At 41.0% G+C, this 25,492-nt stretch overlaps 1 protein-coding gene across 2 annotated transcripts in view; it reads right to left on the bottom strand.

The window, feature by feature from the left end:
* Nucleotides 1–25,492, bottom strand: part of tbc1d32 (TBC1 domain family, member 32) — a 241,352-nt gene that overhangs the window by 4,398 nt on the left and 211,462 nt on the right. For both annotated transcript variants that reach the window (XM_072279190.1, XM_072279195.1), the window contains 2 exons: nucleotides 23,551–23,691; nucleotides 9,290–9,478 (listed from right to left, as the gene is read on the bottom strand). In XM_072279190.1, the coding sequence (XP_072135291.1) occupies nucleotides 9,290–9,478; nucleotides 23,551–23,691 (330 nt within the window). The remainder of the gene's footprint in view (nucleotides 1–9,289; nucleotides 9,479–23,550; nucleotides 23,692–25,492) is intronic.

Here is a 25,492-nt window from a genome sequence, read left to right as displayed (position 1 = left end):
GCTTATTTTCAACAGAATACTTAATGTTGTAGTGATGTGCTACACACAGAGCTAGAAATAACGACACGCAGTCTGTAAGTCCCACTCGAGACTCGTTTATTCAAACTTCGCGGCACTGGCTTTTAAGCAGTTCCCTTCCAGCCCTCTCCAGGCGGAAATGACGTCCGAGGTGCATCACAAAAGTCTCTCCCTGCGCGCGGGCTATTTTGTGAGCCGGTTCGCTTGTGTAGAAAGTGGGTCGCCACAATGTTACAGTTGGACATAGAAGAAGAATTGGTCAGTGCTCCATGTTGTGCAGGTTTTGTTTCATATGCAGATTATCTGAAGTGCAAAGGGACTTTGGAGTCCTTGTGCAGGATTCCCTGAAGATTAATTTTTAGGCTGAGTCGGTGGTGAGGAAGGCAAATGCCTTCACATTCATTTTGAGAGGACTAGGATATAACAGCAAAGATGCTATATTGAGGCTTTATAAAGCATGGGTGAGGCCGCATTTGTAGTATTGTGAACAATTTTCTCCCACATCTTTGCCCATTCTCCCAATCAGTCCAAGCCCTTCTGTAACCATCATTCAAATCATTGACAGGTAATGTAAAGATAATCAGTCCCAACACAGAACCCTGTGGAACACCACTAGTCTCTGGCAGCAAACCAGAAAATGCTCCTTTTCTTCTCACTCTATGCCTCCGGCCAATCAGCCATTGCTTTATCCACGCTAGAATCTTTCCTGTAATACCATGGGCTCCTAGCTTGGTAAGCAGCCTCATGTGTGGCATATTGTGAAAGACCTTCTGACAATCCAAGTACACAAAATCAACTGAATCTCCTTTGTCTATCCTCCTCCTTATTTCTTCAAAGAATTCTAACAGATTTGTCAGGCAAGATTTTCCCTTGAGGAAATCATACTGACAACGGCCTATTTTATCATGTGCGTACAAGTACCCCAAAGCCTTATCCTGAACAATCGACTCCAACATCTTCCCAACTACTGAAGTTAAACTAACCAGCTTATAATTTCCTTTCTTCTGCCTTTCTCCCTTCCTTTCTCATACCACCTTTACCTTCTTAATGGCTTTTTTGGTTGCCTTCTGTTAGTATTTAAAAGCTCCCCAATCCTTCTAACTAATTTTTGCTCTATTATATGCTCTCTCTTTGGCTTTTATGTTGGCTTTGACTTCCCTTGTTTCCTCCTACATTCCAAAAGATGTACAGTTAGGGTTAAGGTTAGTAAACTGTGGGCATGCTATGTTGGTGCCAGAAGCATGGTGAAACTTGCAGGCTGTCCCCAGCAGAATCCCTGGACTGTGCTGGTCACTGACACAAACCATGCATTTCACTGTATGTTTTCATGCTTATGTGACAAATAAAACTAATCTTTGTCTTTATCTTTTTATCTTTAACATATCATCTTCAAACAGAAGAATGCAATACTCAGAAAGTAGTTAACTGAAATAGCAGGTTACCAAATCTACTGCATCTCATTTGTCTACGCCGCTTGTAATTTCCTCAAAAAATTGCAGTAGGTTACTCAGGCAGAATTTTCCTTTCAGGAAACCATGCTGGCTTTGGCCTATCTTGTCATGTGCCTCCAGGTATTCCGTAATCTCATTCCTAACAATCGATTCCAAGGACTTCCCAACCACAGATGTCAGGCTAACTGGTCTATAGTTTCTTTTCTGCTGCCTCCCACGCTTCTTAAATAGCAGAGTAACATTTGCAATTTCGCATTTATCTGGTACAATGCCAAAATCTATCAATTCTTGAAAGATCATTGTGAATGCGTCTTCAATCTCTCCAGCTACTTCCTTCAGAACCCGAGGCAGCATTCCATCAGGTCCAGGAAATTTATCCACCCTCAGACCATTAAGCTTCCTAAGCACCTTCTCATTCGTAATTTTCACTGCACGTACTTCACTTCCCTGATACTCTTGAATGTCCGGTATACTGCAGATGTCTTCCACTGTGAAGACTGATGCAAAATACGCATTCAGTTCCTCTACCATCTCTGTGTCTCTCATTACAATATCTCCAGCATCACTTTCTATTGGTCCTATATCTACTCTAAGCTCTCTTTTACTCTGTATATACTTAAAAAAGCTTTTAGTATCTTCTTTGGTATCAGTTACGTGTTGTATTGAAAGAATAGGAAGGTCGGCTAAGGTGGGTGGCATAGCTCTGCTGGTAATGAATGGCATCAAATCAGTAGAAAGATGTGAGATAGGATTGAAAAATATTGAATCCTTGTGGGTTGAGTTAAGAAACTGCAGGGATCCTGATGGCAGTTATATACAGGCCTCCCAACAGCAGCAGGGACATGTACCACAGATTACAACAGGAAATAGAAAAGGCATGTCAAAAGGGCAGTGTTATGATGGTCATGGGAGATTTCAACATGCAGGTCAATTAGGAAAATCAGGTTGGAAATGGATCTCAAGACAATGAGTTTCTTGAATGCCTCTAAGAGGGCTTTTTAGAACAGTTTAATGTCGAGTCTGCTAGGGGATCGGCTATACTGGATTGGGTGTTAAGTAATGAACTGGAGGTGTTAGGGAGCTTAAGGTAAAAGAGCCCTTAGGAACCAGTTATCACAATATGATTGAGTTCAGTTTGAAATTTAATAGGGAGAAAGTAGAGTCTGATGTAGCAGTATTTCGGTGGAGTAAAGGAACTTACAATGGTATGAGGGAGGAGTGGGCCAAAGTAAATTTGAAGGAGATGCTGGCAGGGATAACACCAGAGCAGCAATGGTGTGAGTTTCTCAGAAAAATGAGGAAGGCGCAAGATAGATGTATTCCAAAAACAAAGAAATATCAAATAGTATACAAAAGTTATTCAAAAATATTACAACTGTGGCTGACAAGCGAAGTCAAAGCTAATGTAAAGGAAAAGAGAGGGCATACAACAAAACATAGAAAACCTACAGCACAATATAGGCCCTTCGGCCCACAAAGCTGTGCCGAACTTGTCCTTACCTGAGAAATTACCTAGGGTTATTCATAGCCCTCTATTTTTCTGAGCTCAATGTACCTGTCCAGGAGTCTCTTCAAACACGCTATCGTATCTGCCCCAACTGTTGCCAGCAGCCCATTCCACGCACTCACCACTCTTTGCATAAAAAACTTACCCCTGATATCTCCTCTGTACCTACTTCCAAGCACCTTAAAACTGTGCCCTCTCATGTTAGCCATTTCAGCCCTGGGAAAAAGCCTCTGACTATCCACATGATCAATGCCTCTCATCATCTTATACACCTCTATCAGGTCATCTCTCACCCTCCGTTGCTCCAAGGAAAAAAAGGCCGAGTTCACTCAACCTATTCTCATAAGGCATACTCCCCAATCTAGGCAGCATCCTTTTAAATCTCCTCTACACCCTTTTTATGGTTTCCACATCCTTCCTGTAGTGAGGTGACCAGAACTGAGCACAGTACTCCAAGTGGGGTCTTACCAGGGTCCTACATAGCTGCAACATTACCTCTCGGCTCTTGAGCTCAATCCCATGGTTGATGAAGGCCAATACACCGTATGCCTTCTTAACCACACAGTCAACCTGTGCAGCAGCTTTGAGTATCCTATGGACTTGGACCCCAAGATCCCTCTGAACCTCCACACTGCCAAGAGTCTTACCATTAATAATATATTCTGTCGTCATATTTGACCTACCATAATGAACCACTTCACACTTATCTGGGTTGAACTCCATCTGCCACTTCTCAGCCCAGTTTTGCATCCTATCAATGTCCTGTTGTAACCTCTGACAGCCCTCCACACTATCCACAACACCTCCAATCTTTGTGTCATCAGCAAATTTACTAACCCATCCCTCCATTTCTTCATCCAGATCATTTATAAAAATCATGAAGAGTAGGGGTCCCAGAACAGATCCCTGAGGCACACCACTGGTGATCGACCTCCATGTAGAAATGACCTGTCTACAACCACTCTTTGCCTTCTGTGGGCAAGCCAGTTCTGGATCCACAAAACAATTTCCCCTTGGATCCCATGCCTCCTTACTCTCTCAATAGGCCTTGCATGGGGTACCTTATCAAATGCCTTGCTGAAATCCATATACGCTACATCTACTGCTCTACCAAAATCAATGTGTTTAGTCATATCCTCAAAAAATTCAAGCAGGCTCGTAAGGCATGACCTGCCTTTCACAAAGCCGTGGTGACTATTCCTAATCAAGTTATGTCTCTCCAAATGTTCATAAATCCTGCCTCTCAGGATCTTCTCCGTCAACATACCAACCACTGAAGTAAGACTCACTGGTCTATAATTTCCTGGACTATTTCTACTCCCTTTCTTGAATAATGGAATAACATGCACAACCCTCCAATCCTCCGGAACCTCTCACATCCCCATTGATGATGCAAAGATCATCGCCAGAGGCTCAATAATCTCCTCTCTCGCCTCCCACAGTAGCCTGGGGTACATCTTGTCTGGTCCCGGTAACTTATCCAACTTGATGCTTTCCAAAAGCTCCTGCACATCCTCTTTCTTAATAACTACATGCTCAAGCTTTTCAATCTGCTGTAAGTCATCCCTACAATTGCCAAGATCCTTTTCCGTAGTGAATACTGAAGCAAAGTACTCATTAAGTACCTCTGCTATCTCCTCTGGTTCTATACACACTTCTCCACTGTTACACTTGATTGGTCCTATTCTCTCACGTCTTATCCTCTTGCTCTTAACATACTTGCACTCAAAGTAACCATTCCTGCCCCTGAGCCATCCAAGTCTCTGTAATGGCCACAACATCATAGTCCAAGTACTGATCCACGCTCTGAGCTCATCCGCTTTGTTCATAATACTCCTTGCATTAAAATAGACACATCTCAAACCATCGGTCTGAGTGCGTCCCTTCTCGATCACCTGCCTATCCTCCCTTTCGTACTGTCTCCAAGCTTTCTCTATTTTTGAGCCAACTGCCTCTTCCCCTGTCTCTTCAATTTCGTTCCCAACCCCCAGCATTCCTAGTTTAAACCCTCCCGAATAGCCTTAGCAAACCTCCCCCCTGGAAATCAGTCCCCCTGGAATTCAAGTGCAACCTGTCCTTTTTGTACAGGTCACACCTGCCCTAAAAGAGGTCCCAATGATCCAGAAATCTGAATCCCTGCTCCCTACTCCAAATCCTCAGCCACGCATTTATCCTCCATCTCACTCTATTCCTACACGCACTGCGCGTGGCACAGGCAGTAATCCCAAGATGCCTACCTTTGTGGTCCTGCTTCTAAGCTTCTTTCCTAACTCTGTGTAGTCTGCTTTCAGGACCTCCTCCCTTTTCCTACAGATGTTGTTGGTACCAATATGTACCACGACCTCTGGCTGTTCTCCTTCCCACTTCAGGATATCTTGGATGCGATCAAAAACATCCTGGACCCTGGCACCTGGGAGGCAAACTACCATCCGTGCTTCTTTCCTGTGTCCACAGAATTGCCTGTCTGACCCCCTAACTATAGAGTCCCATATCACTGATGCCATCCTCTTCCTTTCTGTACCCTTCTGAGCCACAGGGCCAGACTCTGTGCCAGAGGCACGGACACTGTTGCTTCCCCCAGGTAGGCCGTTCCCCCCCCACCCCAAAGTATCAAGCAGGAGTATCTATTGTCAAGGGGCATAGCCACAAGGGTGCTCTCTAACCTCTGACTCTTGCCCTTCTTTCTCAAAAACAAAAATTAATGGGAAAATAGGAGATGTCAGGGGTAAGTTTTTTTATGCAGAGAGTGGTGAGTGCGTGGAATGGGTTGCCGGCGACAGTGGTGGAAGCGGATGCGATGGGGTCTTTTAAGAGACTCCTGGATAGGTACGTGGAGCTTAGATAAATACAGGGCTATGGGTAAAGCTAAGTAATTTCTAAAGTAAGTGCAAGGGGTGATTGATAAGTTCATGACCTAAGGTAGGAGGAGTCAATTTTAGAAAATCTAGCACATTTATTTTTCAACATAGTCCCCTCCTACATTTACATACTTAGTCCAGCAGTCGTGGAGCATACGGATCTTGGATCTCCAGAAAGTGTCCACAGCAGGGGTGATTGATAAGTTCGTAGCCTAAGGTAGAAGGAGATGAGTTATACAGCTCTTGTTACATGTACGTGCAGTTCAACTCTTTGAGTGATTATGCAGAAAGTTTGAGGTTAATAACTCATCAGGGGTGATTGATAAGTTCATGGCCTAAGGTAGAAGGAGATGAGTTATTAACTTCAAACTTTCTGCATAATCACTCAAAGAGTTGAACTGCACGTGCATGAAACGAGAGCTGTATGACTCATCCATAGCTGCTGCCTGGCCTGCTGCGTTCCACCAGCATCTTGTGTGTGTTGCTTGAACTTCCAGCATCTGCAGATTTTCTCATGTTTGTGTTTTTAACTCATCTCCTTCTACCTTCAGCCACGAATTTATCAATCACCCCTGCTGTGGACACTTTCTGGAGGTTCAAGATCCATATGCTCCACAACTGCTGGACTAAGGGTGTAAATGTAGGAGGGGACCATGTTGAAAAATAAATGTGCTAGGTTTTCTAAAATTGACTCCTTCTACCTTAGGCCACGAACTTATCAATCACCCCTTGTACATGTTCGGCACAGCATTGTGGGCCGAAGGGCCTGTATTGTCCTGTAGGTTTTCTATGTTTCTATGATAGAGGATTGGGAAGTTTTTAAAAGCCTACAGAGAGCAACTAAAAGAATCATTAGGAGGGACAAGATTAAATATGAAAGAAAGCTAGCAAATAATATCAAAGTGGATAGTAAAAGTTTTTTCAAAAAAATAAGAGAGGTGAGAGTGGATATAGGAACGCTGAAAAATGAGGCCAGAGAAGTAGTCACAGGGGACAAGGAGATAGCAGATGAACTAAATGGGAGAATGGATCAGCTCATGATAAAATGGCGGAGCAGACTCGATGGGCTGAACGGCCAACTTCTGCTCCTTTGTCTTATGGTCTTAAATGAGTATTTTGCATCAGTCTTCACTGTGCAAGACACTAGCAGTGTGCCAGATGTTGAAGGGTGTGAGGGAAGAGAAGTGAGTGTGGTTACTATTACAAGAGAGAAGATGTTCAAAAAGCTGAAAGACCTAAGGGTACCTATTCACCAGGTCCAGATGAATGGCATCCTAGAGTTCTGAAAGAGGTAGTGGCCGAGATTGTGGAAGCATCAATAATGGTCTTTCAGAAATCATTGGTACCAGAGGACTGGAAAACTGCAAATGTCACTCCACTCTTTAAGAAAGGAGGAAGGCAGCAGAAAGGAAATTATAGACTTCAGTGGTTGGGAAAATGTTGGAGTCATTTGTTAAGGATGAGATTATGGAGTACTTCGTGACAGAGAACAAGATAGGACAAAGTCAGCATGGTTTAACTTCAGGGAAAATCTTGTGTGATGAACCTGTTGGAATCTTTTGAGGAGATTACACGTAGGATAGGTAAAGGGGATGCAGTGGTTGTTGTATATTTGGGTTTTCAGAAGGCCTTTGACAATGTGCCACTCACGATGCTGCTTACCATGTTAAGAGCCCATGGTGTGACAGGAAAGTTACTGGCATGGTTAGAGCATTGGCTGATTGGTAGGAGGCACTGACTGGGAATAAAGGGGTCCTTTTCTGGTTGGCTGCCAGTGACTAGTGGTGTTCTGCAGGGATCAGTGTTGGGGCTGCTTCATTTTATGCTGTATATCAATGATTTAGATGATGGAATGGATGGCTTTGTTGCCAAGTTTGCAGATGATACGAAGATTAGCGAAGGGGCAGGTAGTGTTGAGGAAACAGGTGGGCACCAGATGGACTTAGATAGATGAGGAGAATGAGCAAGAGAGTGACAAATGAAATACAATGTTGGAAAATGCATGGTCATGCACTTTGGTAGTAGAAATAAATGTACAGATTATTTTCCAAATGGGGAGAAAATTCAAAAATACGAGATGCAAAGGAGCTTGGGAGTCCTTGTGCAGGGCACCCTGAAGTTTAACCTGCAGTTTGAGTTGGTGGTGAGGAAGGCAAATACAAGAGCAGGGATGTGATGCTAAGGCTTTATAAGGCAATGTGAGGCTTCACCTTGTGTATTGTGACAGTTTTGGGCTCCTCATCTAAGAAATGATGTGCTGGCATTGGAGAGGGTTCAGAGGAGGTTCATAAGGATGATTCTAGGAATGAAAGGGTCACCATATGACGAATGTTTGATGGCTCTGGGTCTGTACACACCGAAACCTTTTGAATGTCGTAAGGCCTAGACAGATTGGATGTGGAAAGGATGTTTCCCATGGTGGGGAAGTCTAGGACGAGAGGGCACAGCATCAGGATACAGGGGCGTCCAATTAAAACAGAGATGCAGAGAAATTTATTTGGTCAGAGGGTGGTGAATTTGTGGAAATTATTACTACAGGCAGCTATGGAGGCCAGACCGTTGGGTGTATTTAAGGCAGAGCTTGATAGATTCTTGATTGGACACTGAATCAAAGGTTATGGGAAGAAGGCTGGGGATTGGGGCTGAGGAGGGTAAAAAAGGATCAGCCATGATTGAATGGTAGAGCAGACTCGATGGGCCAAATGGCCTAATTCTGCTCCTATGTCTTATGGTATTGTGCTGTAATCTTTTATGTTCTAAACTATTTAAAACATACCACATTTATTGGGGAAAAATCAGTTTCTGAAATTTAGTGTGGACATTTGAGAGTAGCACATGTTGTATTCCACTTCTTAGATGCTTCATCATCAGGAATGAAAACTCAAAAAGAAAATCTCTTATCTTTGCCTCTGGAAATAAAATATATTCTGCGTAAGTCTTCTGCTGCCTTTACATTTTACTAGCTCAGATTTCTAACTCCCCCAATGGCTAATGCAAATACCAGTCAAGTAGAAAATTTTACACAAAGGAAGGATGAGGAACCTAGAGTTGAGCAATCTGCCCTATTAATTCAACCAAAGAGCTCAACCTTCACCTAAATTCATTCTTTGAAAAGTAATATTTAAGCTGGCTTGTAGAATGATTTCAAACAGCAGACCAATCATATTTATATCAACAGAAAGACATGATCTCAAACAAATTACACTGACAGACAATAATACGAATGGCTCAATGATTTTTAACAAAGGACACCATCAATCTAAATTGACTGCAGTCAAATATTTATATTTTTAATATTTTTATAATAACAATTGTGTTCAATCAACCAGAGACACAAATAAATAATAATAATCAAGGCTTGCTTGATGTGCATAAATGAACATTTGTTTGGTTTTGCTAATTACTTTCAGGCCCAGGTCCATTTATCTTTCAAATATTTTAATAGCCACACTTACCTTAAGAAAAATCTGAAGATCTTGAGTTTGCATGTGATGAAGAATGTCTTGCTGCAAATGTTTCAGTAAAGCAATGCACATGTAAACCTGATAGTCAGGGCCCAAGGTTACACAGATGGCAATATAATGTCCAATTTCTGTCCAGTTCAAATAGTTCCAAAAACACTGAGCCAGCCAGTGCTGACAAATCTGTGTAAAATGAAGGAAAATGAAGAGTTTACACATTTGCACTGAGAAAGTTAAAATCAGATATTTGTACCTGGAATGGAGTTGTCTGCTTAGAGTACTCATAATGAGTAAGTCTGATGAGTTAGAAGTAAAACAGAAATCTAAATTCATGAGGTCCATGAGGCCTTGAGGCACACAGATGTAAACTATTAAGGAATGTGACAATTTGCTTTTCAGAGATGAGCAAAATGGCTTCAGTTGGCAATGTAAATTCTTGACTGACAATATTTTCAGAAACAAGTGAGATTAGAATTTGAACTGATCACAGAAACATCCTTATTTTGTGTGTAAACAGCTACATTGACTACATGGGCTATTAAAAGTAAAAGGGGAGAGAGGTTTAAGGTGGGAGGAATGGGCTTTAAAGGGCATTTGAGGGCATTTTGTTTCACACAGACAGTGGCTAATGAGTTTACTGCCATGGGAGGTATCAGATACAATCACTGTGTTTAAGGGACATTTAGGTATAAAGGATACAAAGAATTTAAATAGGAATGCATAGAAAGATATGCATCTAATGCCAGAAAATGGGATAATTGCATCTGGGCAAAAAAGTTGGTACAGGCATATGGGCCAAAAGGCCCATTTCTGCGTTGCGCAATTCTATGGCTCAGTGATAACAGCCTCTATGATACTTTATTGCAGTTTAAGCAAACCCAGATAATGAAGAGAAGCTTTACAATTTTAATCTATTTTTGAGTACGAATTGATAAGGAATCAAGTGCTACCATGCTTAACTTTGCATAATTTCATTTTAATAGCCTGCAGAGGTGTCAGCTTTTGAATACCTGTTGGTTCCTAAAATTACAAAATTATTTGATGGAAAATTTCCATTCATCATTCAGCTCTGAACTGCCACAATAAACTGTGTCTGAAAAACTGACAAAAGGAACTGTATGTCTAACTGGTTCAAATGCAGTTTTCCTCACACTAAATATTCACTTTCTGCTAATTTTTCAGTACACAAGGTTAGAAAGTGCAAAATGGGGCAGTGGACCTAACACAACTCAATCTAAACTACTGATTTTCTTAAAAATATGTATTCAGGTTTTATTTATTGTGGTGAATTATAACCAGAGATTTTACTGATTATTTCACATTCCTTCCTTTGAATGGAGTTCCTGCTTTCAGTATATTATAAAAGCACAGTAAAATATGAATCAATTTGAAAACAGATAGATCAAAATGTTTGGCATAATCTGATGATCAGTGTCTATCTAGTCCCAATTTCTACTTAGAAGGGAAAGAAGAATGGAATTCAAAATAATTGAACAAAAGAAAAGTAAGAGTAAATAGCACAGAGCACTCTCATAAAACATCTCAATGAAGAATTTCATCATGCTATTAATTTCTCCTTCTATAGATAGAATTTAAAAGTGTATTAGGAGAAACATTAACAGACTGAACGGAAGACAACCTGCCATGTGCTAAATTTTCAGGACACTTATTGTTCACACTACAAGCTCTCAGACAAGGCACTGCACAATCTTCTTAACATTGCTGCTTAATTTAATATTGATCTATCCAAGAACTGGCAGAGACAAAACTGATTATTTCTACAAGTGAATGCAACCATAATGTTGCACTGTGTTAAAATATATGGAACAGTCCTCCAAGTATTTAATGATATTCAGAGACAGTTTTCACAATAAAAAAAGATATAAATATACTCAACTTTGGGGTATTAAATTTGATTAGCACAGGGATTCTGACGTAGGATTAACCTGTGTTCACTGCTTCCAATGTGGACAGCATACCAACTTCAAATTGGCTGCTAATTAATGTAGTTGCTCTGCAGCCAGCATTTTATTGCACTGCAAGCCTCAAGCAGGGAGTCCAAAACTGTGAGATGAACCTACTTTATTTAAAGGGACAGTTTATTGTGTTTGCAATGATTAGACAACTCCAATGATAATTCTTGGGTGACACTGTTTTTTGTGTGTATTCAAGCAGAAGGATAGTTCTCTAAACATCTTGCATATGTAAGACCTTTGGTTTAAAGCACCCCTCTCCACTCATCTTATTCAAGTTCTGTGGAACGCTGTGAGCCATCAGCAAATTATTCTGTGTCCCAAGGGGAATAATTATTAACGCATACATGTGAGAGAGTTACTGGTTTATGCTGAAAAAAGTAAGCTTTAACATTTTGCAATAGCACATTTCAGGAAGTCGTCATCACTTAGCTTATACTAAATAACGGGGTGACCCATTGGGGGCACCCTTTGAGAGCAGGGTAGTGCAGTCTGATGTGAACAGGATGAACATTAAATTTTCCTGAATCCTATTGTTATTTCTTTGATTTGGAATTTAAAGAAGAAAAACTCAGCTTATTAAAGAAGAAAGACGCATAGCAAGACAAATGTGTGACCAGAATGAACATTAAATATCCATGAAGTAAATTTGAAGGACTCAGGCTTGCTGGGTCGGGTGTGGAATTAAATGTCCGATGTAATGGATTTGGCCTTGAATAATCACGGAAGGATTCCATCGATTCCTAGTTGGAATGACTTCTTTGGCACCAAAGGATGTCATTTGGAAGAGGCAATTGTATTGTCTGATGTTCTTCCTGAACTCGTTTGCAATAGGTTCATCATTGCTGGACAAATTGAGGAGTTCATCAGGTAGAGGCTGCAAATTGCCTATCCTGACCTTTCCCTTCATACAGCAGAAATGTGCGGTTTCTCCAGTGACTAGGAAGGCACGGCAGTGAGGGCATACTCTGGTCATCGAATCGACATCAGCAGAAATGTGACGGCATGCGAGTCGTACATTTTGCCTTGCTCTTACTGTGTTGAGGTATTGTCGTCGAAAGCGGCCATTCTCGTCTTCAGCAGCTCTTGCAATAATTACTCTGTGCCGCATATTCTCGAGTTGATATTTCCTTTTCTCCTCTGTCTCTTCCTCTTCTCTGCCTGTTTTTGTCATTTTGGAGACGCGCAGCCCTTTCATTCTTTCTCCCTTCATCTCTTCTACCATTTGTTCTTTCTCTCTGATCCTGGAGTCGTGCGGCCCTGGCCTGATCGGATCCTTGTTCTCTCCTCCGTCTGTGCCTGTTGTTGTCATTTTGGAGACGCACATGCCTGTCCTCCTCTGTCTCGTCTTCTCTCATCTTTTTTGTCCTGACTCTTTGATCCTGGAGTCGTGCGGCCCTGGCCTCATCCGATTGTTGTTCTCTCCCACTCCTTGCCGCTTCCCGACGACGTTTGGTGTCATCCCTTGACCATAATGACCCCCTTCTCTTTCCACATGGCATAATTAGGCTATCCATATATTTTTACCCTTGATGGTCGATCAGGTCTCGGGTGAAAGGCAACCTGTTGATTTTTGGCAAATGAGCAATTTTATACGTATACATAATCCTGAACTTTGCCTGCATTCTGTAAGTTAGCGCATTTTAATTAGACTTAGCCAAAAAAAGTGCCGCTGTAATGCACCGTTTGCACTAATTGGAGGTCACAAACAGACAAACAGAGCATGAGAGTTTTAGTAGTATATAGATTGTGATGGATAGAGAAGAAACGTGCTACCTTCAGACAGAAGGAAAAGAACAGCCAGGTAGTGCAGGAACTCAGTTTACCTCACTCTCCGACCTGCACTTAAATCTCCAACAGAAGATGTATAGTGTATGGAGGACTAAATGCCAGAGCCAAGTTTTACAAATCGCTCATCAACATAGGCATGGAAGAAGAAAGGGAAGTAAGTAACTATGGAAGATTTTAAATTAGGAGAACAGTCAGTTTTTGCAGCTGTAATGTGAGTTCAGAATTGTATGTTGCCTTCCTGAAGGCAAAGTCAAGGATGTCACTGAACAGCTATAGAATATAAGGATGTACAAGGTTAGCAGTACACACAAAATGCTGGAGGAGCTCAGCAGGTCAGGCACAACATGGTAAAAAGTACAGTCAAGGCCCTTCAGCAGGACAGCAGTACCAATGACTTGGGTAGATTTTAGGGAGCTACAAAAGAGATTTAAAAAATCTTTGGAGTAGTTGTCTCATGCTAATGAGTAGAGTAATTTTTCTTTCAAAATCAAATTTCTGTGTATTGATTGGCACAATGCATTGCTCATGGACTGATCAGATCTTGAATTACACATGACTAAAAAATGTTGCAGAGTCTTCTCAGCAAAAATGCATTGTCTCAGATTTGTGCAAAGCTCTATTTCAGTATGTAATTTATTATTGTCACATGTACCAAGATACAGGTATCTTGATACAGGTAGCTATAAAGAAGGCATGAGGAGAAGATGGCGGAGAAGATGGCGACTCCGGTGAATGATATCTGTTATCTGTCAAGTAGGGTGCCGTGCACAATCCCAATTTGACGGAGACAGACGTGAGAGCACAGAGGAACATCTGTGAAACTTCTGAAATGCCTGCTTCGCTGCTGCTGCTACTGTGTGATCCAGAATCTCCAGGGGGGAAGGCCCCGAGTCCTCGGCTTTGCTTGTTGCTCAACAGCCAGGGCGGGGTCGAAGCGCTCGGCAGGGATGGTGCTCGGTGTCGGAGGCTCAAAATTTTCGGATGGACTCAGGGTTGGCTGCGGTCAGGTGCTTCCAATGCATTCAGCAAGTTTGCGGCGCTTGGAGTTCATGGCAGGGAGAGTTTCTCCCTTCTACCGTCTGCGTGAGATGATGGGGCTATCAGGAATTGAGACTTTTTTTTACTGTGCCCATGGTCTGCTCTTTATCAAATCACGGTATTGCTTTGCACTGTTGTAACTATATGTTATAATTTTGTGGTTTTGTCAGTTTTAGTCTTGGTTTGTTCTGTGTTTCTGTGATATCTTTCTGGAGGAACATTGTATCATCTTTTAATGCATGCATTTCTAAATGACAATAAATGAGGACTGAGTGTCCTCATAATCTAATCTAATAATCTAATACAGTGAAAAGCTTTGTTTAGCATACAATCCATGCAGATCAATTGATCACATCAATACATCACGGAAGCATAAAGGAAAAAGCAGAATAATGCAAAATATAATTTTACAGTTACAGAGAAGGTGCAGTGCAGGCAGACAACAAGATCCAAGGCCATGGCAAGGTATATTATGAGGTCAAGCGTACACCTTATTAAACAAGAGATCTGTTTTATTGTCTTATAACAGTGGGACAAAAGACGATGGTGGAATATGCTTTCTGGCTTTTGTATTTTCTGATTGATTGGAGGGAGCAAAGAGAGAACGTCTGTGGTAGTCGGGGTCTTTGATTACGTTGGCTACTTTACTGAAGCAGTGAGAAATGTAGTCAGAGTCCGTGGAGGGGAGGACGGTTTCTGTGATGTGCTGAACTGCATTCACATCTCTCTGCAGTTTCTTGTGGTCTTGGATAGAGCAGTTGTCATCCCAAGCCATGATGCATCTGGACTGAATGCTTTTTATGATGCATGATAAAAATTGGCAAGGGTGAATGGATACATGAGAAATTTCTTTAGCTTTTTGAGAAAATAGACCATAAGATACAGGAGCAGAACTAGGCCATTTGGCCCATTGAGTCTGCTCTGCCATTTCATAATGTTTGATCCATTTTACCTCTCAGCCCCACTCCCCTGCCTTCCTCCCATATCTCTTTATGCCTGACCAATCACGAATCCATCAACCACTGCCTTAAATATGTATAAAGACTTGGCCTCCGCAGCTGCCTATGGCAACACATTCTACAGATTCACCACTCGGTGGCTAAAATAAAGGCACTGGGGCAATTCATGACCATGACATCTACATGGTTGGACCAGGATAGTCTACAGTAATGTTCACTCCTTGGGGCTTGAGGCTCTCAACCATCTTGACCTCAGCACCATTGAGGTAAACAGGAGTGTATGCACTGCCCTGCTTCCTGAAGTCAATGACCATCTCTTTTGTTATGCTGACATTGATGGAATGGTTGCTGTCATGATGCCATGCCATTAGGCTGTTTACCTGGTTCCTGTACTCAGACTCATTGTTTTTTTTGAGATTTGGCCCACCACACTGCTGTTATCTGCAAACTCGTGGATGGAGTCAAAGTAAACTGACCATTCAGTTTTGAGTTTACATGGTGTAAAGTAGGGGGCTTAGGATGGGGCACCAGTCTTGAAGATAATTGTGGCAGAGGTGTTGCTCTCTATCCTTACTGATTGCAGTCTGTTGGCCAGGAAGTCAAGGATCCAATTATAAAGGGAGGTGTTGAGTCCCAGGTCCAGGAGTTCAGAGATGAGCTTGACAAACACAGGAGATGTTTCAGGCCTTCTAGGAAGAGGTCTATCATCCTACAGAAAATTTGGCATCCACAGTCAGATGATCATGGTCTTCTGAGGAATCACTTAGTAACTTTTCTTACAGCTCTATCGAGGTATGATTTCTCTCCATAGCAGAAATTATTGTTATTGCTTGTGTCATTAATCTACTGACAGAATCATACATATCCAGCCTTTCCAAATTTCCTCCTCCTATATGCTGAAAATATGCAGGCTGGTATTTATTGGAAAATATAAATAACCCCTTTAGGCAAATGAACAGTGAAATTTGGGGTGGGGTAGGGGGTAATTTGATGGGAATCTGGGGAGAAAAATATCTGTTGGGGTAAGTTCATTAAAAAAAATAAGTGTCAATAATATTAAAGAGGTACCAAAAGTTTCTTCAGAGACATAAGTGTAAAAGAGAGGCAAGAGTAGATATCGGACCACTGGAAAACAATGCTAGAGAGGTAGAAAAGATGTGCTGAAACTGGAGAGGGTTCAAAGCAGGTTCACAAAAATGATTCCAGAATTGAATGGCTTGTCATATAAAGAGCGTTTGATGGCTTTAGGCCTGTATTCACTAGGATTCAAAAAAAATGAGGGGTGACCTCATTGAAATCTATTGAATGGTGAATTGCCTTGATAGACTGGATATGGAGAGTATGTTTCCTGTGGTAGGAGAGTCTAAAACCAGACCAGAGGACATGGCCTCAGAATAGAGAAGTGTCCTTTTAGAACAGAGATGAGGAAGAATTTCTTTAGTCAGAGAGTGGTGAATCCATGGAATTCTTTGCCAAAGGCAGCTGTGGAGGGCCAAGTCTTCATGTATACTTAAAGCCACGGTTGATAGATTCTTGATTGGCCAAGTCATGAAAGGATATGGGAGAAGGCAGGAGAGTGGGGCTGAGAGGAAAATTGGATCAGCCATGATGAAATGGCAGAGCAGACTTGATGGGTCAAATGGTCTAATTCTGCTCCTATTTCTTACGGTCTTAATGGTCGGCGTGGACATGAAAAGCTTGTTTCCATATCTATGACTCAAAGTGTCTTGAGATTTTTGCACTCAAATGAGGCAACAGCCAAGTTCAGGATGGGAGGTGGCGTGGATGTGTTTGACTGCATAAAATTAGGGAAAAAGATTATCACTATAAGTAATGGTGATGGAATATCGCCCATAGGAGATAAGTTAGCAGCTCAAGGAGGTCAAAGGACTTGGTACTGATTTTTGGAACAGAGAAGGGGAAAACAAAGTGGAGAAAATGCCAAAGCAGTGAGTAACACAGCTGAACTAGAACTCAGGGGTACTCTTTTTTTCTTGCTTCATCAGTCTTCTTGAAACAAGTGATTTGCCCTTGGATTATAATAATGATGAAGAAGAGGAAGTGGAGCCAAACAGTAAGTTTTATCTGGCATCCCACTGAATGTTGTCAGACTTGCCGAGTATTTCCATTGTCTTTATTTCAGGATTTCAGCATCTGCACTTCATTGATTCTGAAACATATTTCCTGCAAAGGTCTACAGCATAAATAGAATCTGCTGCCAATAGCAATCCTTACCACCTTGCTACATCACCCTGCCTTTCCCTAAATGGTCCTTCAGACACTTATTCACTCACCTGGTTCTGCCAATTATCAACACTCTTCATCAATATTCGTCAAACGATCACCCCTCCCTGAACTGGAGGCATGTGATTCTATCTACTGTACTTGCACACCAGCTTTGCGAAAATCAGTATTATGAGATATCAATCAGCCTGTTTGAGGCTGCAGACAGCTTAGAATATCCATGCAACAAAAAATTTGGTTCACTGAGGAGTCACTTAAGAACTTTGCTTACAGCTCTGTGGAGATATAATTTATCTCCATGGAAGATAAGCTTGCTATTGTCTGTGCCACTGATCAACTAGTAATAGAGTTGTACTTTTCCACCCTTTCTATTATTGTGCATAACACATCTGTCTGTAACTTGCAGGTCTATTGCATGCATTACATTATCTATATATGTGTATGTGTGTGTATATTGTATACAGTGGATTCTGATTAATTAGTTCATCTGTTAATCGGAGCAGCTACATATTTGGGACAACTCTTACAGAACAAAAACTAATTGAGAAAATAGCCACAATTTCCTTCATTTATTTGGGACACTTTCTGTTTAATTGAAACACGAGACTGTTGCTTACTCGTGTCAGTCCCATCAACTTGTGTGGCCATTAGACATTACACTGTGCTTAGAGTGAAGAGTTTTTAAATAGCATCAGTTGCATGTGTTTGTGCCCAAAAAGCAGTGATTTTTGTCAATGATTGTTGGTGAGAAATAAACAGTTAGACAATGTAGAATTTTTTGCTCACTGTGGTTACAAGCATTCAGGTTTGGAGATGCCAGAAATGGCTGAAGTAAAAATGAAATAATTACACTTCAACAAGTTAGGAACTATGAAGAATTTGAAGGTAGCAACAATCATCTTGAATGTTACAATAAAAATAAATATTCGGATGATGCAATCGTTGAAAGCATTGTATGAAGGCAGCCTATTATCTGCACTAGGCATCTGTGCTATTTTGTTTATTAATAGTCAATCTAAAGATGTTGGTGATCTGTCATGAAACCTGTGCAAGAGAGTTTTTAAAGTAGAAAAGCCATTACCCTGGGACACTTACACACTCTTGACCACACAAGTCTGGGTCCAGTGGTACAACTAGTCATTAAAAAATGGTGTCTTCCTTGGTTGCTGAAGATAAAAGTGATGTCTCCTGTGCCTTAGAATGCTCTTCATTCTCCATGAAGTGTTGCAGAACCACCTGCTTAGCTATTAGATCTTACTGGTAACCTCATCTGCCTAGTCCGCCGGAGCTGACTTCACATGCTAGGACACGCATCTCCTTATGAGACCTGTCGGTTATCCTCACCTGGTTTAGCCAACCTGTCGAAGCGCTATAGGGGTGTGTGGCTGCTGACACATGCAAATAGCTACTTACTGAGAGTTATAGGTGAGGAAGGAGTATCTGATGAGGACCAAGGATGAGTGAGCTGTCCCAGAATGTACACAACAAGCCTCTTCACTAAAGGTGCTGCCACCTCTGAACACCCCATAAATAGTAGCATACAATGGATGAATTTCTCCATTGATAACTATTTGGAACTAATACACAGTTTTATAGTATTGTAATAGCATTGGTAGTGTTCTAATTTGCTCTGTGTTTCATTGAAATTTATAATTTTTTGCTGAGTTAAACGGCAGTTTATCTATATGTATTTTAGTGAGGTATTTGACAAGGTTCCACATGGTAGGCCTATTCAGAAAGTCAGAAAGCATGGAATCCAGGGAAGTTTGGCCAGGTGGATTCAGAATTGGTTTGCCTGCAGAAGGCAGAGGGTTGTGGTGGAGGGAGTACATTCCGATTGGAGGGTTGTGACTAGTGGTGTCCCACAAGGATAGGTTCTGGGACCTCTACTTTTCGTGATATTTATTAACGACCTGTATGTGGGGGTAGAAAGGTGGGTTGGCAAGTTTGTAGACGACACAAAGGTTGGTGGTGTTGTAGGTAGTGTAGAGGATTGTCAAAGATTGCAGAGAGACATTGATAGGTTGCAGAAGTGGGCTGAAAAGTGGCAGATGGAGTTCAACCCAGAGAAGTGTGAGGTGGTACACTTTGGAAGGACAAACTCCAAGGCAGAGTACAAAGTAAATGGCAGGATATTTGGTAGCGTGGAGGAGCAGAGGGATCTGGGGGTACTTGACCACAGATCCCTGTAAGTTGCCTCACAGGTGGATAGAGTAGTTAAGAAAGCTTATGGGGTGTTAGCTTTCATAAGTCAAGGGATAGAGTTTAAGAGTCGCAAGGTAATGATGCAGCTCTATAAAACTCTGGTTAGGCCACACTTGGAGTACTGTGTCCAGTTCTGGTCGCCTCACTATAGGAAGGATGTGGAAGCATTGGAAAGGGTACAGAGGAGACTTACCAGGATGCTGCCTGGTTTAGAGAGTATGGATTATGATCAGAGATTAAGGGAGCTAGGGCTTTTCTCTTTGGAGAGAAGGAGGATGAGAGGAGACATGATAGAGGTATATAAGATATTAAGAGGAATAGTTAGAGTGGACAGTCAGCACCTCTTCCCCAGGGCACCACTGCTCAATACAAGGGGACATGGCTTTAAGGTAAGGGGTGGGAAGTTCAAGGGGGATATTAGAGGAAGGTTTTTTACTCAGAGAGTGGTTGGTGCGTGGAATGCACTGCTTGAGTCAGTGGTGAAGGCAGATACACTAGTGAAGTTTAAGAGACTACTAGACAGGTATATGGAAGAATTTAAGGTGGGGGGTTATATGGGAGGCAGGGTTTGAGGGTCAGCACAACAATGTGGGCCAAAGGGCCTGTAAGGTGCTGTACTATGCTATGTTCTATGTTCTGAACTGGAGCTGTAGCTGAATAACCTTTAGCTGAAATGGGAGACTGAGGAAGTGATAGATAGGAGACAGGGAAGTACCCTAGGTTGTAGGAAGCAGGTAACTGGGTGACTGTCAGGAGAAGGAAAGGGAAAAAGGCATCCAGTACAGAGTACACCTGTGGCCGTTTCCCTCAATAATAAGTATATAACTTTAGATACTCTTGAGAGTAATGACCTACCAGGGGCAGTCACAGTGATTGGGTCTCTGGCACTGAGCCCGGTGCTGTGGCTCAGAAGAGCAGAGAAGTGAAGAGGATTGCAGTGTTGATAGGAGATTCTAGTCAAGAGGAACAGAGACAAGATTCTGATAGAGACACCCAGATAGTATGTTGAATCTCTGGTGCCAGAATCAGGGATGTATCAGATTGGGTCCATGGCATTCTCAAAGGTGAGGATGAGCACACAGAAATCTTCACACATATTGGTACTAATGACATGGGTAGACAAGGTGAGGAGGTCCTGCAGAGAGATTTTAGGGAGCCAGGTAGAAAGCTAGAAGACAAGCCCTCCAGTATAGTTATCTCTGGATTGCTGCCTGTGCCACGTGCTGAAGGTGTAATATTTGAATGCACACAGTATAGTGAACTTGTAGCACAGTTTGAGAGAGGGTAGGGTGGCTCTGTTGGTAAAAAGAAAATGAAATCAAATTGTTAGAAAAATGTAGATTGGCACAACATTGTGCGCCAAAGGGCCTGTAATGTGCTGTAGATTTCTACGTTTCTATGTTATGTTTAGGAAGAGGTGACATAGGATTGGAAGGTGTAGAATCGTTGTGGGTAGAGCTAAGAAAGTGCGAGGGTGAAAAAGCCTTGATGGGATTTATATACACGCCTCTGAACTGTAGCTACAAATGTAGCAATACAAATTTCAATGGGAGATAGAAAATGCATGCCAAAAAGGCAATTTACAAATAGTCATAAGGGATTTCAATATACAGGTAGATTGGGAAAATCAGGATGGTGCTGAATCCCAAGAGGGGGAATTTGTATAATACCTTCATAATGGCTTTTTTAGAGCAGCTCGTGGTTGAGCCTATTAGGGGATCAACTATTTGGGATCGGGTGTTGAGCGATGAACCGGAATTGATAAGTGAGCTTACAGTAAAAGAACGTTTAGGGGACCAGTGATCATAACATGATTGCATTCATTCTGCAATTGGAGAGGGAGAAGCTGAAGTATGGTGCACAGTATCAGTATTGCAGTGGAGTAAAGGGAGTCACAGAGGCATGAGAGAGGAGCTGGCCAAAGTTGATTGGAAGGGGACACTGGCAGGGATGATGGCAGGAGTTGCTGCAAGCAAACTGGAAGGTGCAGGACAGATATATCCCAAAGAAGTAGTATTCTAAAGGCAGGATGTCGCAACTGTGGCCAACAAAGGAAGTCAAAGCCAACATAAAAGCCAAAGAGAAGAGATATAATAGAGCAAAAATTAGTGGGAAGTTCAAAGATTGGGAAGCTTTTAAAAACCAACAGAAAGAAACTAAAAAAAGTCATAAAGAGGGAAGAGATGGAATAAAAAGGTAAGCTAGCCAATAATATTAATGAGGATATCAAAAGTTTTTTTCAGATATATAAAGAGTAAAAGTGAAGTGAGAGTAGATATCGGACCACTGGAAAATGATGCCAGAGAGGTAGTAATGGGGGAACAAGGAAATGGCGGATGAACTGAATAAGTATTCTGCATCAGTCTTCACTGTGGAAGACGCTAGCAGTATGCTAGGAGTTTGAGAGTGTAAGGGGACAGAAGTGAGTTAAGTTGCCATTACTAGGGAGAAAGTGCTTGGGAAGTTGAAAGGTCTGATGGTAGATAAATCACCTGGATCAGTTAGTCCAGAGAGTTCTGAAAGAGGTGGCAGAAGAGATTGTAGAAGTATTAACAATTAGCTTTCAAGAATCAATAGATTCTGGCATGGTTCTGGAGGACAGTAAAATTGCAAATGTCACTCTGCTCTTCAAGAAAGGAAATCATAAGCCAGTTAGTCTGACCTCTGTGGTTTGGAAGATATTAGAATCAAACGTTAAGGATGTGGTTTCAGGGTACCTGGAGGTACAAAAGCAGCATGGCAGCATTGGGAGAATACCTGAATTAGCCATTGAAGAACAACAGATAACAGCTGGCTTTCAATTTTCACTTGCAATGCTGTGTTTTGATTAAAAGGTTACAGTACACTGTATTTGTATTTAGCTTTCTTATATGTTTTATGTAAGGTTTAAAATCAATCAGCATTCAAGATTTGTTCTGGTGTTATTTTCATCAGCGACACTTTAAGAATTTAATGCTGTGCCTTTTCTTAAATTTCTGCAACCAGCCTGCTAAATATTCACAACTATCTTCAATTTTCACTGCATCATGATGGATCTTTGCTTGTTTAATGATCATTTAAATGGAATATGTTCACTCTAATCCTGACAATACACAAACAAGATTTTCATTTTTTGCTTTATGCAGAGTTTTTCTACTTTCATTAACTTCTGTTTATTACATATGTGAGGTCACTTCTCAGACTGCTTGTCATTCGCTGAGACCTGAGCATCACCTGGAAACCTTTCCAGCATCTTGTGGAATTTTCCATTTGCAATGTCATGTCAGCCATAAAAAAAATTGCATTTCAGATTTTGGAATTTCAAATAAGGGATACTCAACCAGCATATATATCTATGTGTGTAATAATATGTGTGTGTGTGTGTGTGTGTGTGTGTGTGTGTGTGTGTGTGTGTGTGTGTATGTATGTATGTACACACACACACACACACACACACACACACACACACACAGATAATCACTGATCTTGTAACACCATGACGTCATGCCAGAAGTTAATCGTGTCATTATCTCAAAGTGAAACAGACAATGTTGTAAGTTCCTGACAGGCCAACCACCTTCTGTGGTGAGAGAAATCGAATTTCAGACTGATGAAATTTCATCAGAATCAAGACATTAAACTGAAATATTATTTGTTTCTTACTTGACAAATCCTATGGGACTAGCTGACTATTTGCTGCGTTTTCTGTTTTATTTCATATTGCCAACACCTTTGTCCTTTTATTTAACTTTATCTAAAAATGTGCGCAACTGTGGAAACCTATTCCAAGTTTAGAAAAATTATATCTTATGTGACTAATCATGAATCACCAGAATTCATGATGATACATATATTAATTTTATACCAAAAATACCCTCAATAAAGACTGCTATAAATTCCAGGTCTTTAAAAATATAATGCAAAATTTAAATCTATTTCTGAAAATGTTAATAGAACCTACAGATCAAATAAAAGTAGTAAAATAAAAGCATTGCATTGATTAATTTCATAGTTGCAATGATAGAACTCTTCTTACAGATGCATTTTCTATAACTGAACACCTCACCTGAGAAGGAGTGAAGCCCGACATGCGGAATGCTGAGAAGACAAGTGGTAGCTCCGTCTTCAGTAGCATCTCAATGTAATAAGTTGTGCAGGAATACACAGGATGGATACCAGACTCTGCGTTTTCCACAGGAAGGTGGATCTGTCAAGGTGACAACAAAACAGATCAATATATTTGGAACAATTTAGAGATTCACTTCTTCCTGACAAGTTCTCATGTACCCAGCTCAAAACTGTAACCACTGAATTCTCAAATATAAAACTCAAAATGTAGAAGTCAGGGGGAAGTCACATTTAAGGGTAAACATTTGTAACAAATGGGACCTTTCAGCCTTACAAACAAAAAACATATCTGTAGTCCCAGATGATCAGAATTCTTCTTAAAGATATATTTATCCTAGCCATCTCACCATTCAAACCAAGTTGAGTATAATAGAGATAGAGAGAAAAAAAATCTCTCTTCTGTTCTGAGAAGAATGACCGAGGAAATAAGGATACAGGAAACTGGCGGGAAGATCACTGTGGATATTTCTTTGTTACCTTTAAAATAAAACTCTGTCACATAGTTGGCCTTTATGAACAATGTTTTGAGTTTTATGTGAAAAGAATTAAAATAAAAAATGTAATGGACTTTAAGATTATTTTGACTAGGCAATGTTCCACCCCACCCAAGAGTATGGATCACCTCAATACTTACTGGTCACATTATGCTGATTTATAGCTTTGTTTTGCTCTGCCCTTGGTCCTAATATGTAGGCAACTGTTACCAATTAGCATATTTTTTCTAAATTCTGATTATCATCTATGATAAAGGCAGAAGGCAAGGCAGGATTTCAAGTTAAGTATACTGTACAAAAGAAACAGATTCTGCTAAAACCTTAGTAGGAAGGACAGTCATATAGATAATGAATGAGGTGAAAATTGATTAGGGAGGCAGTGCAAGAAAGCAAATAAGAAAACTGGACCATATGAGATGCATCTGTTGCTGAAGGCAATGGTGTAGACATTACTGTAGTCTTGTCATATTCTTATCCTACCCAATTATAGGGGAGTGCCAGACAACTACAAATTGGCAAATATAACACAGTTGTTTAAAACATGGTTTAAGAACAACTACAGACCCATCTGTTTTCTCTTGGTATTGTGGAAGCTTCTAGAAAGAATAATTAAGAAAACAATACAAGACATTCAGGAGAAGTATGTGTTTATAAAAGTGAATCTGTGGGTCTCAGCCCGAAACATCGACTGTGACTCTTCCTAGAGATGCTGCCTGGCCTGCTGCGTTCACCAGCAACTTTGATGTGTGTTGCTGTGTAATTTGAAATCAGCCATAATCTTATCAATTGCCAAGAGACTATAAGGCTGACTGACACATATTCTTATTTCATCAATTCTTTTGTTAGAAGTAAATTTTGTTTTTATTACAGATAGATTTTTCAAAGAGGTAACAAAGCAGATTAATAAATGGAATGCAGAAGTTAGTATTTCAGTGGATGCTGGATGAAATCTTACACAAAACGCTGGTTAGCAAAAATTGATGACAATGGAACAATAGGGTGTCACATTGGCACAGTTAATAGAACTGCTGACTAACAGCTCCAGTAATCTAGGTTCAATCATGATCTCTGGTAGTGCAGTCTGAGTGGAGTCTGCAAGTTTGTCCTGTGACCACATGTTCTGGTTTTCTTCCACATTTCAAATAAATATGAGTTGCTAGGTTAATTGGCCCCTATAGATATTTTAGTGCGTAGATGTGTGGTAGGATATGGAATATAGAGAATAAAACAATAAGATTAGTGTAAATAAGTGCTTGATGACTGGAATAGACTTAGTGGGCCAAAGAGCCTATTTGTGTGCTGCACCTCTCAGCAAAAAACATGGATAAGAAATTAGCTGAAGGATAGGAAGCAGTCTAGCATTGTTTTTCAGGATGAAGCATGCTA

The sequence above is a fragment of the Mobula birostris genome, chromosome 2, assembly GCF_030028105.1.
Source record: "Mobula birostris isolate sMobBir1 chromosome 2, sMobBir1.hap1, whole genome shotgun sequence".
NCBI classification, from domain to species: domain Eukaryota; kingdom Metazoa; phylum Chordata; class Chondrichthyes; order Myliobatiformes; family Myliobatidae; genus Mobula; species Mobula birostris.
The sequence above is the reverse complement of the archived record's forward strand: the minus strand, read 5'-3'. Positions and strand labels throughout refer to the sequence as shown.